The sequence below is a fragment of the Molothrus ater genome, chromosome 7 (assembly GCF_012460135.2).
Source record: "Molothrus ater isolate BHLD 08-10-18 breed brown headed cowbird chromosome 7, BPBGC_Mater_1.1, whole genome shotgun sequence".
NCBI lineage: Eukaryota > Metazoa > Chordata > Aves > Passeriformes > Icteridae > Molothrus > Molothrus ater.
The window spans coordinates 12,473,799-12,494,451 of record NC_050484.2 but is presented as its reverse complement, the minus strand read 5'-3'; the positions used below and the strand labels follow the sequence as shown (position 1 = coordinate 12,494,451).

The window sequence follows — 20,653 nt, the reverse complement described above, 5'->3', positions numbered from 1 at the left end:
AACAGCAGTTCCTCAACACGCAAAACTCTCCAGAAAATACAAAAGAAAACTACACCCCTTACACACTGCATTGTATGGGGCAGAAAGAGGGCAAAGATGATGCATTTGTACTTCTTGCTTTAGAATATGCTTCATTTTGCCAATGAGTGATTTGTCCCAGGGACATGCCAACTTCTAAATGAATCTTAAGTCTGGGTCGCTTCTGTATAAATGTAAGGAACATGATGGAGATATGAAACATAAAGCAGACAAAAAAAAAAAGCGCGTTTGGAGATTTGCTCTGTATCTGTCTGTGCTCAAGGAGCAGTACAAAATGGTGAATGCCTCCCTGGTGGCAGCAAGAAGAGTTTCTTCTCAGAAGGCAGTAATCCCCCCAAAAGATAGTACTGAGGACGGTGGGTTCAGTTTCTGCTGATGCAGAAAAAAGAAAGAACTTTCCAAAATTTCTACTGTAGGCTTGATATTAATTTGCTGAACCTAATAACTCAATATTTGAAGGGGGAAAAAGAGAACAGTGAAGGTATCACAAAACCACTCTCTCTGAACAGAGATAAAATGATCTGACTTTAAGGTAGTAGTCAGAGACCTAGGGAATCTGACTTCAGCTCCCTGCTTGCCACTGCTTATCTGTCTTCTCACAGGAAAGGCCCTGAGAAGGTCCTTGGGGCACACCCAGATTCCTGCTGTTCTGCGCCCATCTCATTAGTGCATGACTCCAAGGAATGCCTTGTTTGGCAGCAGAGACACAGTTCCAGGTGTCTGTGTTCCGTGTCTGTATATTGGGGATGCCCCCATGTTCAGTTGCTTGGATTTATAAGCTCTCCCAGGCACAGTTGGCCGATATTTCAGATCTACTCCTTGTACAAAGAGTAGGAACAGTCCAGACATGAGAGTGGAGAGAGTCTTGGCTGCCTTTGCTGAAGAATCCCAAAGCTTGTGACCAATGCAAGCCACGTCAACAGCCTTACTGCAAACCTACCCAGTCATGTCACACAAGCACTTTAAAGCTACACTACCCAGTCCCTTACTCAGATAATATTGGCAGCAACTATTTTTAACACTATCACTCACCAAAATACAAGCTGTTTCTACTGCATATCACACCCATACATACACACCTCAAATGTGGATTACAAATTCTTTAAGGCTCATTTGCAAAACTATGCTGGAAATTCTACTCTAAGTTATGCAGAATGGACTTGTTTGACTCAGGCAAGATCCACTTTGAGGTCTTCTGTCAGATACCATTGACCTCATTAATGATCCCTGAGATTCTTCAAGGATATCATAAGCATTTTAACAGTTTCTCACAGTGGTTGGAAGGGTCTGGAGCATTACTCCCCTTTCATGGGCACACATACATAACTACATGCATGCAAAAAATACATTTACACTCCTTGATGCTGGCATTGCACAGAAAGCTCAGTGTGTCTGTCATTGTTGATAGAATGAAGGACAAAGGTTAATATGAACATGTTTTATAGCTGCAAAAGCTAATTACTTACTATACAGTGTGTATTGTTTGTGTTTAAGAAATCATATGCAAGCATATTCACATCTAATCATAACGTATTTTAGTGCTTGTAACAGAACTCATTAAAAAAATCCTGGCTATTCTAGGATACAGTGCAGTAAGCTTGTTGTTTAACCATTAAGCAATAATGGAGACTTATGTGCTGTCCTTTACAGTTCTGCTAGTAGGAATAATATAATACTAATTTATTTACCTACAAAGATAATTGTTTTATTTAAAAATACAAGCCAGGTTTTTAATGTTACATGATATCTTCAGTAAAAAGGCCTAATTAAAACAAACAGTGCATAACTTTGACAGCTAAAGCTTTACAAGAAGTTTTGTATCTTCACAAAATACAGGATTTTTGCCTAATTCTTGCCTACTCAGAACAACAACACAGGATCAAACACTTTGGCAAATTCTTTCCTCCTAGAGCAATACCTTTGAAATCATGAGATCTAATCATGTCATCAGAAGGTATTCTTATAAAGCAAAGTTTTTAGGACTGAAGAAGGTGAGTTAAAAAAAAACCCAAACTTCTTTTCCTGACAGTTGATCCAAGCACACTAAAATCTTTGAGCAAACTGAATCTTTGATCAAACTGCAAGAACAATATTCTGCAGCCAGCCTTGTATGTGTGGACTTGGGGTTTAGCAATTTACTATTGCACCTGAAAACCACTGCTAATACTTCTTAAAGTTTACTTGTACAGTCCTTGTGCAGAATGATTTCCTCTAGGAATTATGTTTACATAAGGATTACAGGGTTTTGTGCACAACTCCTTGTAAACATGATCACCCTTAACCCCTAGATCAGAACCAAAAGAGTTTTTACTTTTGAGTAACACGTGGCAATCATTTTGAATTCAGACTGCATGCTAGAGCTCAAGATCCTTAAGCAGTGTTATTCTGCTGTCTAAAGGATGAAGTAAAAAAAAAACATTCAGACCACCTATTGTTAAGGAAAGACAATTCAGTACTAACATTTTTCTTTCCTGGTTAAGGAAAATGGGGAAGCTGGTCTGCCAGGCTATAGACCAGTACAAGTTTTGTCACCTTGGTGTCATCCATTTCAGTAAGGAGCTGCTTGCTGAATGGGTACTTGAAGATCCTCTCTGATAGGAGAGCTGTCTAAAAGCTGCATCACAGGACTTGTGGAGAAAAGGCAGGTGTAATTTCCCACACTGACACAACAGCACAGGTTTTTATGGTTGTGCTCAAATATGTGAGTATGCATGTACACAAATGCTGTACAATCTATTGAGACATCCTTGAAAGTGTCTGTAAATGTGTATTTCTTGCAATTGCTAGATCATGTGCCGATAGTCAAATTAGTTCCACTAAGATAAAGCTTAGGCATCCTGTGTCACTTGATGATCTGCAGACATTTAAGTTAGCTTAATGGAACTAATTTTAAGGTTTACTAGTAATGTCATTCTAATCTAGTGTATGTTGGCTGGAATTCTTCCTGGTTTGTGATTATTTTAAATCCCAAATGTAAGGTTAATGGGGTGTTTTCACTATAATAGCTGAGACATAGAGAGAGCAAGGAAATATCAGCAAGATGACTAGAACAAAATTGTTGTAAGCGTAGTTTACAGTATATTCATTCCCATTTATCCTAAGATTGTTGCTGGAACTAATGAGGTTTGAGAACACTTAGCACTGTCAAATCACAATAGAGTCCAAAGACTTTCAATAAAACCTTTCTATAACAGAGTTGTGGAAGCTGAAGGCTTGGAATACTGAGGGGAACAATGATTCACATTGCAGACCACACAACATATTGCTGACTACATAAATGCTACAGAAAAAGACAGTACCTGTAGAGCATCCTATCTCCTCTGACAAGACAATGGGAAACAGAACTGTCAATTCATTGTGTTCTTCCCCCAAGTAAAATTATAGTCATAAGCAGAGGATATTTTAGTAAAATAGATGAATTATCTACCCCCCTCTTCAGTGGAGCACAAGTCTAGGATTTAAAGCACAATTGTCTGCTACTGTTTTGACCCCACTGAGTGATGATTCTGTTTTGGACACATACAGTGAGTTTTCTGCAGCAATGAGAGAGAGAAGAAAATTAAATGGAGCACGATTTTCTCTGAATCCTAGTGATGATTTAAAAAATGTTGATCGTCTTGAATTCCATCTAGTTTAGTTAGGTTTTTGGTTTCAGTGTGGGATTTAGCTGTGAAGTGGGAAAGCTTAACATGAAGAACTGATGTTTGCAGAGACACATGTGCGTACATTTTGTCGTCTTTTTAACAAGCTCTTTGTCCTTGAAAGTAACATACAGCTCAGTAGGAAATCTGGGTGCAGGAAGCTACCAGGATCAAACTCCCTGCTATATGATAGTTGTTTAAAACATGTGGTGTGCTTCAGTATGCAATCTTTAAACAAAACAGTTCTAGCTTGTGGCTGTTGCTACACAGACTGTATGCAGATAAGTCACAAATAGCTGAGCATATGTGTGGTGCAAGGTTAAAACAATAACAAGCAGGTCGAATCATTCAAACACTGGAAATCACTTTGACTCCAGGCCAAAAGCTTAGCTGGAGATGATATCAGTATGGGATAAAAAGAGGATAAACTAACAGGCTTAGCAGCCAGCTTGTTGGAGTCAGCATATAGTATCTATACTTCCAGCAGTAGAGCAGATGGTCATATATTTTTAAGGAAGCACCAGACAGGGAGTCAGGAGATCTGAATTCTATTCCTGGCTCTGCAGCAATGTTCCTATGTCACCTTGGGGAGTCACTTTTTTCCCCCTTTTTTCTTAATCTTTTAAGTAGTGGAAATAATATTTGCTTGTCTAACAGGGCAGTTGAAAGGCTAAACTGATGCTGAAAAAATATGCTCTGAAGCTCTGAGAAGAATGTAAGGAAGATGTGCAAAGTAAACTTGTTCGGAAAAAAGGACACCACGTGGTTTCATGTGGCATGTTTGTGCCACATATTTATGACCCTTCCTCTCCCCAGAAAGTCCCATGCCTTTTTGCCCACTATTTTCAAGGAGGGAATAAATGGATTAAGCTGCCTCCCACATTTGCTATAAAGATAAGCAGCTGCCAGTAAGAAACCTGACCAAAGAACAGACTTTATTGCTGAGAGACACATTATTTATGCCCAAGAGGGCAATAGGCTTGCTGAAGTTTACTGTTCATCCCAAGATTTTTTTTGCATTGGTGGCAGAATAATGTCTCTAATGGCTTTTATTTCGAATTCAGAAGTGTTGCTTGTCAGCTCAACGCAAGTAGAAAATGAAGTATTGTCTTTTACAAACAAATCTTCTGCTGAAATCCCCCAAAATAAGTCCATTTCTTAAATCAGAGAAATGTCCATAATTATTTGCACAGGACTTTCATCCAAAGGCCATTAAAATCAACTAGACTTCAAAAGAATCTGAATCAAAGACCTAGCAAGCAATTCTTCTGAATTCTATATTCATTAAGCAAAATGACTCTATCTTATCTGTCTGTCTGCCTATCTAGCTTCATAACTATTTGGCATCATAGGAGAGATGTTTTCACCACAGAATAAATAGCTTCTGCTTTCAACGTGAAGGTGGAAACTTTGAGCTGGAGTTGAATTTTAGCACTTATCATAATTTTCTCCATTTCTCTTTATGCCTCCATTTTTTCCCCCTAGATTCTGAGTCCCTGTCAAAGGACTGAACCCCAGTTCAAAGCCAAGTCTATTAAAAGGGCACAGACAACACTACAGAAGTCTTAAAATCATCAGACTGCCTCATAGCAGTGGTGGAGACAAAGGAAACAAAAGCAAAGGTTATCTGTCCTGAGTGTTAACATGAACTTCCAACATGAATTTATTTTGCTGACTCCTCACAAATGAAGCTGCATCTAATCCTGTAAACTTGACTTCTTTCAGCTCTTCTGGAAGTCATTGTGGGCTGGATTTCTACATGGAGAGAATACTCAGCATTTTCAGGCCCAGGCTGTTGAGAAGGTTGCAATAAAACAGAAAGGGTCTGGTGTGATTTATGAAGAAGAGCATATTCTTCTCCTGCCTGCATCCTGGTTTTGTGAGAAAATATTTTTTAGCTTAGCTGTTCCTCTTTTATACTGGGACAGTTCTGCTGCTTGTTTCCTTGATAACAGCCTTTGTAAAAATGTAAGAGGACTGTGTACTTTGATGAGAAGAATCTATAAATATCCCGCAGTTACAGCAATAAATGGACAGTATCCTGTCCATTATATGTATACAAAAACTGACTTACTGGAATCTCTGCATCCCAAATCTGTGAAGTTTTCTTCATCAAATCACCACAAGATAGTTTTAATCCAAGAGAGAGGATGAGGGAAACAATTTCTTTCTGAAGAACTGTGCTATGTGTCTAACTACATTCTACAAATGCTAACACTTGCCATGTGAACTAAATAAGAAATTAAATATTTCAGATAGTAACCAACCCACTTTTTAAAAGTATATAACAAAACCACTTTTTATGACAGTGTAGAGTTGTAAGTCTGTGGCTAGAGACTGATCTGGGCCAACTGAGAGTGGTTTAGATGAGGCTCTGATGTCCCAATATTTCCTTTTATGGAGCATTGGTTGCTCTTTCAAGTCCTCTTTTAAGTTAGGTAAGTGATTAGAACTGCACTTAAGAGGTCACAGAAGTGTTCCATAAAGGCACAAACATAAAAAGAAAGGGAGTAAGGACAGAGTTTGTTTTACTACCTGTTCTTCCCTATCTCTATGATTGTTATAAGCTAACCATCATGATTTGCTGTAGATCTTGCAGGTAACACTTTCTCTAAATTCTACCAATTCTGTCACAAAACATTTTCAAAGATAGAAAGGTGACATGAAGAAAAATGTTCTTCGTTCTTAGAAAAAGTGTTTCAGTAAGAATGTTGCTAATTGTGTTTGTGTTTTGGGGTGTGGAAGAGATTTTTAAGAATTAAGAAAAAGTAGAATTCTTTACAAATGAAGTTAATGATTCATCTAGAACTATTTACAAGTGAAGCTAATGATTCATAAATGCAGGTTGCCTTACAGGATAAGTCTAGTTGTATATTATAATTATATAAATCACGTGTTCAGTCCAGATCTATCTTCCTCCTTTTTAGGCTGCACTGTCAGTGCTGAATTCTTTGCACAAAGATGTGGCTTTCTCTTGGGATCATCTTTTCTCTGGGGATACTAATTCCTGGAAAATTCAGCTTGAAATTGCAATATGACAGGTGAGTGTGAACAGGTTTCGTGAAGAATTGTGAATGCAGTGGAAGTCCCAGAAACTCTGTAAGAATAATAATAACAATTATGAGCTGGAAAACTGGACACAGGGTTACTAAGCAGTAAGCTTGGCAAGAGTGGGAAAGAAAGCATGAAGATGGGAAATGAAGAATGAGTGAATTTAATCCAAGCCAAAAGAGACATAGCTACAGCTGTAGGAGCCACAGAATGGTCCTCAAATGCATCTCAGGATGCCCTGTTTCCATTAGTTGAAATGCATTTGGCTTAGCCTCTTTCATAATGGACTTTGAAACCAGATGCTGCAGGAGTAAAATGCCTTTTCTGAGTATAAAGCAAGGGGTATGACTGAGCAAAATTATATCTATTAATAAAAGACAGATTACGGTTATATGAAAAAGATAATGATGACCTGTTGGAAATCTGTAACAAGTACAAAAAAAACAGCTAAGGGAGTTATTCCAGATAACCTTCACTCCAAGGTGTTCAGCTAATGAGATTATCACATTTTTTTATTATTGATTAATGTTTTGAAAAGTATGAAATCTTTAGTTATGCTTTATTTTCCATTCTCAGTTGCACTTCAGAAAATGAGTGATGTAAAATTATTCTGTTTGCCTATCTAAACTCTTGGTTTTATTCACCCTCAACTTTCAAGGAGCTAGGTAGCAGCCATGGTGGCAGCTGGGATTTGCAGGGTGGGCATGAATGTAACATGAACGCCACCTATTCCCATATAAGTTTATACATGGAATTTTCTAAAGCAAACAGAGAAAGTAGTCTGGTGCTGAATGTCTCTAGATGAATTATATTCCTAGAATATAGTCATGAAAAGAACAGAAAATCAAGCAATACCTACAGCAAGTAAGTTCCCTCATAGTGTACCCATTCAGCAGCTCTCCTGGAAAATCTCCTAGCAGAGCATATGGAGTCACTACTTCAAATGTATTATTCCCTTGGATAATATTTAGTCTTTAGATTTGTATCAGAGATGCAGTTAGAGCCTGATTTCAGTGAATAGAATTCAGCAGATCCCTGGTAATGTATTTTTCATTTCTGTTTCTAATTATTGTCCAGAATTGAACCTGTCTAGTACTTGCATGGAATTTAAAAACAGGTACTGAATGGTTAGTGTGACTTTGGGTGGGCAGCACCTGCACAAACACCAAATTATTAGTAAAGCCCATTTTCATTGTCCTCTGCTCTGTTTAACAATGAAATGAAACATCCAATCTATGAGCATCCAAGGACATACAGCTTGTGCTGAGAACAGTCCTTTAATTTGTTAAACAAGCTTAATTGTAGAATTTTAAAAACTGTAGTTCTCATGGGGTCACATAGGCTGACTTTGCACTTCTCCACTGAGAAACTCAGTTGATAATCATAAACAAATATATGCTTTCTAATCTTAATTTACTATTAAAAATGGTTTGTCTCCACACTGGCTATTGTGAAAGGTTTATCAGTAAATAAGAGCTGGCCATCTGGCAGCAATCTGACTGTCTGGAATTTCTCTGATTTGGTGTAATTAAGACATAATGTCAATGAGGATAGAAAGATATTACAGAATATTGTTTCCCTTCCTGATAGACAAAGAACATAGCAAGCCTAGGCATTTAGAGAGAATAAACTCTGAACTGCAGCTGAGATGTTTATTCTGCTAGCAAAGATGTTTATCCTGCATCTACAGGGTTTATTAAAGACATTATGACTGTTGTACCAATCTGTACAACATGACTGTTGCACCATTCCTGTGAGCAATACAAGTGTAATCATTTTCCCCCACAGATATGGGGCTATTGGCATCTCATAAAGCAGTAGTAAACTGCCTGTTTTAACTATCAAGTTCTTACTCAGAAAAGGTGATATGTTCAAGAGAGATGTAAAAAACCCACAAATCCCTCTCTTTCTCTGGGGATAAAGAGAATGAATAGTGAATTCTATTTGTATGTATATTAAGCTGATAATTGTACATTCCTGCATGGAAGCACAAAAGATGGCAGTTGCAGTTCAGATGATAAGAACATATTATTGTTGATGACTATAATGACCATGGCTTGCTTTTGCAATAAGAATTTCTGCTACAAAAGCTTTAAAATGTAAAATGTTCATTTTTTATGCTTGTCTGGTAAAGACTCCATTGAAGTCACTACAAGAGACTGTGAAGCAGTTTCTGGTTGCTAGCAAATAGGAAAGTTTCTAATATTCCCCATTCTATTCTGTTCTCATCAGTAGTGGATACCTGGTCTTCCACCTTTGAGTAATGCAATGTAGTATCAACATCCACTCCTCACTCTGAAACCCTTTCACTAGAAACATTATGCTTACTGTCAATCCTGGAAAGCTGATCTGAAGGAACACTGAAAAAATACTATAAAAAAACCTTCCAAGGGTATTTTTAACAGAACATATTGATTTGCTTTTTCTGCATTTTTCCATCCATTTTAATTTGTTCTTTGTAAACTTTCAATATTTTCATCAGATATAGCCTGTAGTAGATGAAAGTTTCACAGGATCTCATGAAAACATAGACACTGGATTCTGTGAGTCTTTTCTAGAAATATAAAATGATAGATTCTGTACTAGAAATTTTTTACTTCTTGTGAATTGACTAAGAATATGCAGTTCTGGAGACAATATTTGCTATTCTGGAATAAATTGGCTATTCTCATGAAAAGCAGTTTGTAGACATCTCAAGTTCTTATCAACGTTCATTTATCATGACTATCAAAAGTTTCTGCATGCTGAAATAGACTGGCCAAGCACAAAGTTAATCTGGAATAATTGAATAAATCCCGAGTGTGAGGGGAAAAAATTGACATCTTATCAAATACACAGTTTATCATGTATTACCAATGCCCTTATTCTGGCCCTGGTCCTGCAAAGGCAGAAACACGCATGAGGGCTCATGCAAGCAGTTGGCTTCTGCAAAGCTGGTAGGGTGCAATAAAGCACTGCCACTGGCAAGGAAGCAGAGTGGCTAATGCTCTAGCAACAGAAAAGTCACATCACTTAGTCCTGTTTGCAGCCAAATCATTCCACAAATTCATAATTTAGAGTTTTGTTAAATGTTTAAAAGCACTGTTACATGCTCTGTCTTCCTTCTACATAACAAATTATGTTCTTTTGACTTCTGAAATAATGGATACTTTAACAGACCTTAAAATTTATCTTGTTTCTCTACTGAATTTCCAGGGATCAGGTTTTGAATATTGTACCAGAAACAATTCAGCAAGTCCAGCATCTTCAACTTCTTTGCAGTACTTTCATGGTAGGTAAAAATAACTACCTGTGCCCAAAAAGCAAAGTGGAGTCTTGGGCTGTAAAACAGATATGCATGTAGCTTTTGATAGGAGTGAAGGTTAAAGTAAACTAGAAAAAGCTTTATTTAACTTTTTTTTTTTAATGTAGTGTGGAATTGCCCTTCTACTACCTGAAGGAATTTATATCAAAAATGTTAGTTTCCTTGCATGGCTGTGTGAAAATGCTGCTCTTTATCAGTGGTGCCTGAGTCAATAAAGGCACTAAGCCTGTGCTCTGTGCTCTATGAACAGATGACTGGAGAGTTACCAGGACAATTTGAAGGAAATATTTTTTCATTTGTTGATATGAAACTACTCTAATATAGTTCTCATTCTGAAAACAGAGCTTCATTTGTGCATTTCTTTCTTCTCTACACAGCTGGACTTGTGGAAACCCCTGCTGCCTGAAGACATTAAGGCTGGGGAGGACCTGCACATAAGGGTCCCAGCCCCTCTGGTGCAGGAGATGAAAGACAGCTTAGCTCAGCATATGATTTCTTACAGGTACAATCTCTAATACCTTGATGGGGAAGGCTGGCTTTAATAATCTTCCTTGCTATCGGAACAGGACCAAGCCCCATCTGATAAACAGTCAGATAGTACTGGCAATAGGACCCAACCTTTGTTCCAAATGCCTCCAACTTACCTTGACCAGCCAAACACAGAGATGCTGTATTGAACCTTCAGAAGCCCATTCCCCTCTGCCCCATGTATTTACCTTCCACCTAGCCTGGACTGTGAATCTGGAGCTGGAACCTGAGACAGCCCAATCTCTCTTGTCTCCTGCTGTGGCCTTCTCAGTGGCCACTGAGAGGATGGCACTCAGATATTTGACTCAATTTTTTAGTCTGAACTCAAGAGGCCAAACTTGGAGTAACCACTACTTTTAAGAGCATGCTTTGCTCTTGGAAAGCATGGATATCTGAATGGAAGGTCCTTCCACTTCTGGAGAGCCCAAAGGTTTAATTGGTGTCACTGCAGGGAAACTCCCCTTTTCCCTTTCCTGTCTCTTGTTACTCCTCTAGTTTGGAGAAGAGACCTTTCAAAGTGAGTATACAGCCACTTTCTTCAAAAGCTTCATTTTTCTACTCCTATCCCCTTCACCAGGCTGGTGCGAATTTCCTGGCACCAACCACCCAAAGAGACACATCCCAGCTTTGGACAAAGATCCCAGTGGCAGGTGGGCACTATGCACACAACTGGGACCCACAACCTGCAAATGTCCCACAATGTTTTATCACACCTATGCAGCTACGTCTTCCCTTACTTACAACCAGAAGATCTAATCCAGATACAAACAGTGTTTATAAAGGAAAATGGGACTAAATAAGAGCTATTCCTCACACAGTCCTGTTCCCTTTTGGAACTGACTTTTTCAAGTAACCAGTATCTAATTTAATTTAGCTGTGTTTAATATAAATAACGCTGTAGTCATTCAGGGCTGATGACAAATGGCCTATGGACATACACTGACATTTACCAATCAAAGATGAGTTTAAGAAGGATTGGTGTCACTTCAAAGCTGGTTTGAGTTAAAGCTGATCTTGACATCCTGCATCTTGTCTGACAAGTTCCTTTAGTAAGTGTGATGCCCTGCCAACCAGAGATGAAGAGATACAAGGTTGGAGCCAGTAAAAATTATCTAGCTATTCGATACTTAGACAACATTCCAGAAGATATTTAACCACTTTTTTATGTCAAGACTCTTCATTTTTTAATGGTTTCAACCAATTCTAGTGGAAATTTAAATACTAAACTGAAATTAGCCTCTCAACTTTGTTTTCCCTTGGCCAGAACTGTATCTACCTTATATAGAGTTTTAAAGAAAGTAGTAATTATTAGTCATGATGAAAATTTTAGGTGTGTATTGCAAAGAGGCTGAGATGAGTACAACAATAACAGAGTCAAAGTTCCTATAACAAATTCAAAGCAGGAACCACCCTTTAGAAGGCAGCTGGCATGCAGGGAAGGTAGGATGGCAGTCAGGTATATAATGATAGAGACATAAATGACAAACTATAATAAGGACATCAATATTCCAACTGTGCCAGACTCTGTGGTTTGAATTCTCCAGAGCACTGATAAGGTATTTTGTGTGTGTGGTTTCACTTCATGGAAATTTTCACTGTCTGAATTTTAGTTTGAAGTTTAGATGTGAATAAACATCAAAGCTCAGAGTGAAAGTTTAAAAAGTTTCTTACATGCAGTTCCCAGAAATGCTTATAAGTGCGACTGTCAGCAGAAAAGCCTGTTAGCATTTCTAGCATTCGAGATGAACAGGGTTGGAGCTACCTTTGCCATTGTCTTATCACAATGGTTTACAATGAGCACAGATTTGCAGCAGTTACAAGGGGAAGATTGCAGTGAGAATGGCCTCTCATCCAAAGTCCACTAAAGCCAAGGAAAAGGTTTTATTGACTCCCTGAATCATGGAATCATGGCTTTGTTTATACTAGTTTCTGAGCTATTTTTGTAGCTAAAAAGCAAAAAAAGCTATTTGAAGGAAATAAGGAATTTGTTCTGATTTTTGCAAATTGCAATGAATATTTCTGTGAAAACTTTGCAAATTCAAAATGTCTCAATAAAACACCATAAAATCTTAAATTTTTCTCTTTCACTTCCTTTTCCCAAAGGTGGCATTTTTGGAATTTTGCTCAAAAATAGAAGTGGTGAAGAAAATAAATCTTGACCTTTTTTTCTTGGTAGAAAATTGGAACTTTAACAATCTGGTAAAAATAATTATTGTTAAAACCCTGTGAAAATCTCAGTACTTGGAACTTTGCTTTACATGAAAGCACCTATAATGCTGATGGTGATGATCTTGTCAGGCAAATCACAACAGAAGAGTTAAATCTTTTCGTTTGCTGATGTAAGCAATGAACCCACCATGACAGTTCTGCAGCAACTGTTCAGAATTGTTTTCTCTTCTATCTTCCCTTTCTCCATCCTTCAGAGTCCTAATACCTGATGTGCAGAAACTTGTGGATCAGAGCATGCCAAGGGAGAGGAGCAGCCACAGACAGGTCTCAGGAGGTTATGTCTACACTGAATACCATCCAATGGAAGAGGTAAAGAAAAAGCCTAAGTCTGCTTGTGTACTTTGTTGTTTTCTGTTCTGTAAATGCCACAGAAGGCAATTCGGTGTTTGCAGAAAGCTCAGCTAAAGTCAGGGGACCTCTTTCTAACTTTCTTCTTTAAAGAATTGGTCCTTACTCTTTGACTAGAATCCTAGCCTGGTTGAATTGAATATGGATTTGCCATTGATTTGTATTAAATCTGCAATTCTTAACTGAACAAAATATAAATGCTCTGTGCAAAGCAGCTGCAGTGTTTTGCAGATAACATTCTGTGTTTCATTTGGCTGGTTTGCTACCTTTCTACCCTGTCATTCTTTATTATTTAGCATTTATTCATTTAAGTCCCAGATTGTTTGGTGCTGAGGCAATTGTGAAGTGCAATGACTATTGTGGTGTCTGGAATCCCAGTGGGGAAGAAGAGGTGAACAGTGGGAGATCTGTATAAAGAAGTAATTTAAGGGCAGGGTTTTGACACTTCAGGAGAAAACAATGTCTTAGGAGTGGGCAGTGATGACTCCTTGGTGCCATGTTTCACACACCAGTTGGCAAACCTGGACAAAAGCAGTGTGTGGTGGCAATTCTTTCTCCTAGCTGCATAATAAAAATGAGAGAACAAAGTCAACCCTCATGTAGGTTTTGCTTGAGCTACCCATTGTGGATGACTACTGCTGACCCAGATGTGGAAAATCAGTGCTGACAGGGAAGAGATTGATTGATTGTTTTGAAGAGTTGATGGTGTGGCTTCATGTCTGGTGAGCTCACCAGGAGGATGCCCAATAGGATGGGCATGTTGAATGACATCCAGAATGGAGAATCTGTGTTGCATTGCAGCAATGTCCTTTTAACACCCAGTGAGATACAGCCATGCACAGAGGCATGTGAAACACCTGCCATGTCTGTAAGTGACATCACAGACTGAAATAAACTCTGAGGAAAATGTTGCTTGTCTAAACAAAAGAAAATGCTTTAATCTGGAAATGGAAGTGGGAAAGAGAAGGAAACTCCCACTTTGGACAAGAGTTCTTTGCAAATATTTCAGATTTATCAATGGATGACTCAGATCCAGAAGAACAACAGTGAGCTGGTGACTCAGCACATCCTGGGGAAGACATTTGAGAATCGAACAATGTATTACCTACAGGTAAGGGAGGAAATTTCCCTTAATAATAAAACATATCTTAACAAAAAAAGAAAAGTACTCAGGAGAAGACAGGATTCAGATGTTTCCTAAGATAGCGTTCATCCCAATCCACTGAAATAACAGGAGATGGTTTTACTCCCCTATGTTATGGTAAGATTTGCCAGCTTTCACAGACACTATCATTATGAGCTTGCTATTGCTATTATGTACTGAAAACAACAAATTTAACTGAAGCCTTGTTCAGAAATACAAATCAAGCTGAAACTAGCTTAGCAACAGCTGTGTGTGAGGATAAGGACTTTTAGTTTGTTATTTTTATTACTTTTTACAGCAGATAGCCTTTCTGCTAGCAGTATTCCATGACTTTTTATTGGGCACACTAGCAAAAACCACAGTCTTAATATCTGGGTTAGTTATTGCCTAATCTGTTCCTATCACTGAGTAGTATTAGACACCCTGCCTTTTTGTTACTCCCCTTCTAAAAACAAAAAATTTAAAAATCTTCAACTAAGAGCAACCACTCCTGTGAATGATGAATACAAATGGAAAAGGAAAAAAAGAAACTGTTCTATTAACTGTTCTATTGACACTTCTGCTCAACAGGCACTTTAAAACTCATACCTTGTAATACTATAAAGATGGGGTTATAAGGAAAAAGAGCTTGTCATAAAAATGCCAGTAATAATAACAATAATAATAATAATAATCTCAGATGGGTCAATGGCATATCATGACACATGTTTTACTTTCTTGTATTACATTAAGCTATTTTATTGTAATGTAACAATTTTTAAATGGTCACATTTACATTCTCTTAGATCAGCCAACCATCAAATAAAACCAAAAAGATAATTTGGATGGACTGTGGGATTCATGCCAGAGAATGGATCTCTCCAGCCTTCTGTCAGTGGTTTGTGAAAGAAGTGAGTCCTTACTCTTCCATTTAGATAATAACCAAACCATATCACTTTGGATGCTTCTGTTATCTCTTCTATTGTGGCACCAAGTATTAAGCTTTTCTCTTAAAATATGATTTGCAAAATTAGTATATAGTACAGATATCTGTGGAGACCAAAGTCCAAATCACGGTTTGATATGCAGGACAATATTAATTAGTGCGCCAATTCCTCCACCCAAATGTTTCCAAAGCTTCCCAAAACTTGGGATCAACCTCTCCTTTTCTCACAATGGCTGTTAGATCAAGCCTCTCTCTATCAAAAAGTCACAGTCCTCCTGAAATAAAGAAATCCTCATCTATGATATAGCAATGTTCCATGTGTATAGAAAAAGTACCTGGGGATCAAGTAGATGTTGGGTACCATGGTGATATCCAGGAGTGAGTAATCACCTGATGATAGTTCTAAACTCACTCTTTGCAGTGATTACCACCAAATTCTCTGCTCAGTGCTCTGTATATTTTCTTTTCAGATTCTTCAAAATTACAAAACTGACCCAAAGATAAGCAGATTTCTGCAGAATTTGGACTTCTATGTCTTGCCAGTCCTCAATATTGATGGCTACATCTATTCCTGGGAAGAAGTAAGTAGCGAAAATCCAGGAACTAGACTGAAAGTTAGATGTGCCCAGCATGTTTTGTTACATTTAGATAGGGTCATAGCAATTATACTTAAACAGAAAACAATGATATTCACATAAATCCTCTCATGGCAGAGATTTTGTTTCTTTTGGCAAATCAGTGATCACTTGAAATGAACTAAATATTGTTAGCAAACATCGCAAGACTTGGGAAGACAAAACCACAAGATCAATTGTTTTTAGGTTTCTAAGAATGGGATTACTTCTTTGATAACAGCTCAAGGTTTGGTTGGTGGACTTCAGTATGTCTGGAAGTTATTCATTCTTCATAAAAGATGTCAAGTAGCAGATGGATCCTAGAACCTTTGCACAGCAGAGGAGGAGAATTGGTCAAATATCAGGCTATTCAGTTATGAAAGAGGTGTGCCCTCCCAAATAATATTCTGATATGGAGAATAATGCAAAATGTTGGTCTTCAGCCACACTCACCATGCTTTTAAGCCCTTGTGCCGTTGAAGCACCTTTTAATGCAGGACCTTTGGATAGCCCATGGCTACCACCATGTGGATTGGGCTCTCTCCCACCTTGCTCCCAGGCAGGTGTGGGGCATAGCAAACACTGCACTTGGATGCACAGGTAATTCAGCTGGGAAGCTCATGCAGGTAGTGCAGTGAGGTCTGCACAGAACCTGTAGAGCTGGGAGTGTAGCAGGGAACCAGGGAGCAGTAGCAAGATTAGCTGACAAAAAAGAATTTATCTTCCTGAATCTGAAACATACTCTCTTATCCCTCACAATGCCTTGCTTAGCAGTGCCACACTGCACAGAAGCAGTTGAGCACTACAGAAAAAGCATACTTAAAGAAAAATAAAAAGGTCAGAGGCTTATTTTAGGGTGCACACAGGTTTGTGGCTGATTACAGCCTGGCTGTAGCCAATTAATTGTTCTGTCACTGAGCTTTATCAGCCTTGCACACGGAGTTGTACTCTTACAATACCAGGGTTAGTTAGAATGCTGAGGTCAAAAAAAAAGAGGGGGGATATTTACACCATATAATTACTGGGCCATATGGATCATTGAGTTTTTACTATGTAACAGAAGTTACTTTTCTTCAGGATCGTTTGTGGAGGAAAAGCCGTTCTCCATATGAGAATGGCACCTGCTATGGCACTGATCTGAACCGAAACTTCAATTCATCCTGGGGCAGTAAGTTTGAAGTATTTCAGATCATGAACACAAGAGTAGAGCAAGAGTAATAACTAGTTTCTGAAGTAAAATGTAGTCCTATAACAAAGGAATATTCACCTTGTTGTCATCAAGACATATGTAAAAATAAAATCCTGGTTTGTCAAAGTACTAACTCATTGACTTTCCACCAGCACTTATTTTTGTGAGCAGAAAATTTCTCTTATGTAACTATACCTCTAACTCACTGCAGGAGCAAGCATCGGCTCTAGGCAGGAATGTTAAGAGTTAGTCACTTAACAGCCAGTATTTACATTTGCCATGAATTTCAAGGAGCCTCCAAAGCTTCCCTGGAGTGTGGTACACTGTGGTGGTGTCAGAGTGTTTTCATTGCAGCCATCCTGAAAATGTGCAATAAATATTTTAGTCTTGCATCAAATTTTAGTTGCTACCTACTGAGTGTAATTCTAAAGTCCCACTGAGCTGTCTAGTCCCCTGCCCACATAAACACATGCCTTAACACTCCAAGGTAAATTTCCCAGTTCCCTCTGAACTGGTGTTCTATATTTCTCCATTGATTCAGTGTTTGTATTCCTCCCCAGGTGTTGGTGTGTCCTTTAACTGCAGCAGTGATGTCTTCTGTGGATCTGGACCAGAATCAGAGCCTGAGACAAGAGCTGTGGCTCAGTTTATCAAAAGCAAGAAGAGTGACATTTTGTGCTATTTAACAATTCACTCCTATGGACAGCTCATCCTCACCCCATATGGTTCCACAACTAAACCTCCAAGTAACAATGAAGAACTGGTAGGGCAAAACATTTATCTTCTACCTTTGTAGAGAGTAAATACAGGCAGTAGCACATGGTGCAACTGTACTTGCACTCTTGCCTTGCCTTTCCTTCAGAGGAGCTGGGCTCATTCAGGGACTTGGCTTGAACAGAGCTACTGCTTCTCTGTTTAGCATCAGTATGTTTTATTTGCCTCAGAAATCCTAATTCTTCATCTTAAATCAGGAAAACTGAACTACTACAGATAGGGTTAATGCAAAGCAAGGTAAGTGGAGAAGAGCACCAACTTTCACTGCATACAAGAATGAATTTGCACTTTAGGATGCCAGCACATTATACACATATGGTTATCATGATTGTGTCCAGAAAGAGTATTCCAAACATGCTCAGAAAAATGGGATCCAAGTACCTATTTCTTGGTTATTTCTTCCCTCAGTTTCTGAGTGTTCTGATTTAAGTCCACTTATGTGTGTATTTATGAAGATTCCAGTACAGCACAAGTCCAAGAGCATGAGGGATTTGGGTTTGGACTTCTTATGAGTCATTGGAGAAGTCATTTATTTTGTCTATAGATCAGTTTTCTAAGGATGGTTGGATACAGAGTCTATGGTAATAAAACAAGTAAGAGGTCAATCACTGCTATAGTCAGTACCAGTGTGTTATATAGCAAAGACTCTAAATTCTCCAAAATACAGGCTGTAGCTTTACAGTAAAGCAAATAGGATCTCTATCTAGTAGCAGAGTCATCTTTAAAATTTTAACACAATTTGCATTAAAAGAATCAAGGACAATTTGTTCAAATGTTTCTAATGGGTTCCTCTAAAGACCTGAAGTAATATCAAAACTTAAAGCTGATCATATGTAAATGTAAAGCTGAAATAGACAAAAATTTTGGTCCACTCAAACTAATTGCCAAAGGTAGTGCCACTGATGCCAAGGCTGTTCCTATTTTGAATTTCCAGATGCAAGTTGCAAAGGAAGCAGCTGCTGCATTGAAAGGAAAGTATGGGACCAGCTACAGAGTAGGATCAACGGCTTCAATTTTATGTAAGTTTTTTATGTTTCCCTTTGACTGCTCTGTGTTTCAAAGAATTGTGTCACATGCATCAGCAAGTACTGTTTTGCTGAATTTCTACTTTGAGTAATAGTTAAAGGGCTGGTTCGGTGCAACATGTCAGCAGCAGTCATTTGAATACAAGATAACTCTAAGTTATAAAGCTGACTGTAGGAATGGACGAAGCATTGATCAGAAGCTAGTTCCTACATGGATTCCTCACAGATCCATCTTAGGGGACAGTAGGAGATTGGTGATAGATCATCCTGACCTTGCTGAAGTCAGCAGCAAAACTCCTATTTGTCTTCACTGGATTCAAGCAAAAATTAAAATCCCAATCAGGTCTACAGTTACTTCATCAGACATGATCACATGGCAGCTGCTTACAATTCTGTGTGAAGTATATCTGTTTCAGCCCTGTTCCTAGTAGACTGGATGGCCACATCACAAACACATCATAGCTAATATGAGTTGACAGCCTTTACAAAAGTTGACAGCCTTTACAAGAGGATTGAGGGCCCTAGAGACTGCCTGGTAAACCCAATATTTTCCCAGTAAGCAATAAGTCATGCTAGTCATTGAGAACAGTAAGCAGTTGGCTCCAGAACCCATGTGGTTTGCATATTCCATTGGCTGTCTCTGCCAGTCCCCAAGTGCCAGTCCCAGAGGCACAGACTGCATGAGCAATGCAGTGTAAGTGTAATGCAACTTGCCTGTGCCTAGGGCTGCATTTTGCCAGGGTTTGTACTTACACTGAACAGGTAAGAAAAACAATCCACAAGGAAGATGAACAGAGATATAGGGAGAAGCCAGAAATTTTTCAGGTTTGACGAAAATTATGCTTTAAAATATATATATATATATATATATATATAAATTCTAGTCAGTATCCATGTAGAAAATTAAGTACAAAACAAGATAAATGTCCAATCCGCCTTGTACCCCACACTAGTCATAGTAAAATACTAAAAACACAGAATCCCTGAAACTCATCTTTTATTTTTGTTATTGTACAGTGCCATCTTATGAAGAACTGTGTCACTTAGGAAACTCCATACATGTTTAGTATAGCTAAGAATTACAGCACCTAAAAACTGTTCTCCATGTCACAGTGATATATGGTTACTGCTTAGTTCAGGGATTCTGGTATAAACTTGTATTAACTCTTAACAAGAAGTAATTTAAAAGAACCGTGCTTAATACAAATATCTCCTCTCTATTTTTAAATTCACAGACAGTAACTCAGGCTCCTCTCGGGACTGGGCGCACACGATTGGCATTCCACTCTCCTACACATTTGAACTGCGAGACACGGGCACTCATGGATTCGTTCTCCCCGCTGACCAAATTCAGCCCACGTGTGAGGAGACTATGCTGGCTGTGACAATGATCATAGACTATGTTGATAAGAAGTACTTCACAAATGGAGATGTGGTGCTGACCTCCAGCAGCTTGGGCCTGAGCCTTTGTCTGGGTATTGTACTTACATGGTCTGTTTCTTAAAAACGGGTTAGAGAACCCAGCAAGAGACTCACATGAAAAATATAATGTCCTCTCAAAAATAAAAAGTTACATCAGCAAAGGAATTAAATGTCAAGTACTTCAATAAAGGCTCATCCCATGAAATAAAAGGACTTGTGGTTTGATAGCTATGTTTTTGGGGAGAAGGAAAATATAAAGAGCTGTGGCAATTTCCCAAGCTTCACTTGCTGACTCTGCTTAGTCTTTAAATGACCTTAAAAAATCAATTCATGACAACTACCCACGGGTACAGAGCACTATTACTCCCTGGTTCTTTGGAGCATGTTTTTAGAGGCTCACCTGGGCCTGTGTAGCCCTTC

At 38.5% G+C, this 20,653-nt stretch overlaps 1 protein-coding gene across 1 annotated transcript; it reads left to right on the top strand.

Moving 5' to 3' along the window:
* Window positions 1-6,641: 6,641 nt before the first annotated feature.
* On the top strand, window positions 6,642-20,315 carry CPO (carboxypeptidase O). The gene is made up of 11 exons (XM_036386960.1): window positions 6,642-6,721; window positions 9,927-10,002; window positions 10,413-10,537; window positions 12,987-13,101; window positions 14,150-14,251; window positions 15,070-15,174; window positions 15,680-15,790; window positions 16,901-16,991; window positions 17,573-17,775; window positions 18,721-18,805; window positions 20,047-20,315. Exons 1-11 carry the CDS (start codon window positions 6,642-6,644, stop codon window positions 20,313-20,315), a joined length of 1,362 nt encoding a protein of 453 aa, XP_036242853.1.
* Window positions 20,316-20,653: the final 338 nt, after the last annotated feature.

Coding starts and splice junctions, on each gene's coding strand:
- CPO (XM_036386960.1), top strand. CDS start 6,642: ATGTGGCTTTCTCTTGGGATCATCTTTTCTCTGGGGATACTAATTCCT. Junction 15,175..15,679: donor GTCAGTGGTTTGTGAAAGAA/GTGAGTCCTTAC, acceptor TTTTCTTTTCAG/ATTCTTCAAAATTACAAAAC. Junction 18,806..20,046: donor ATCAACGGCTTCAATTTTAT/GTAAGTTTTTTA, acceptor TTAAATTCACAG/ACAGTAACTCAGGCTCCTCT.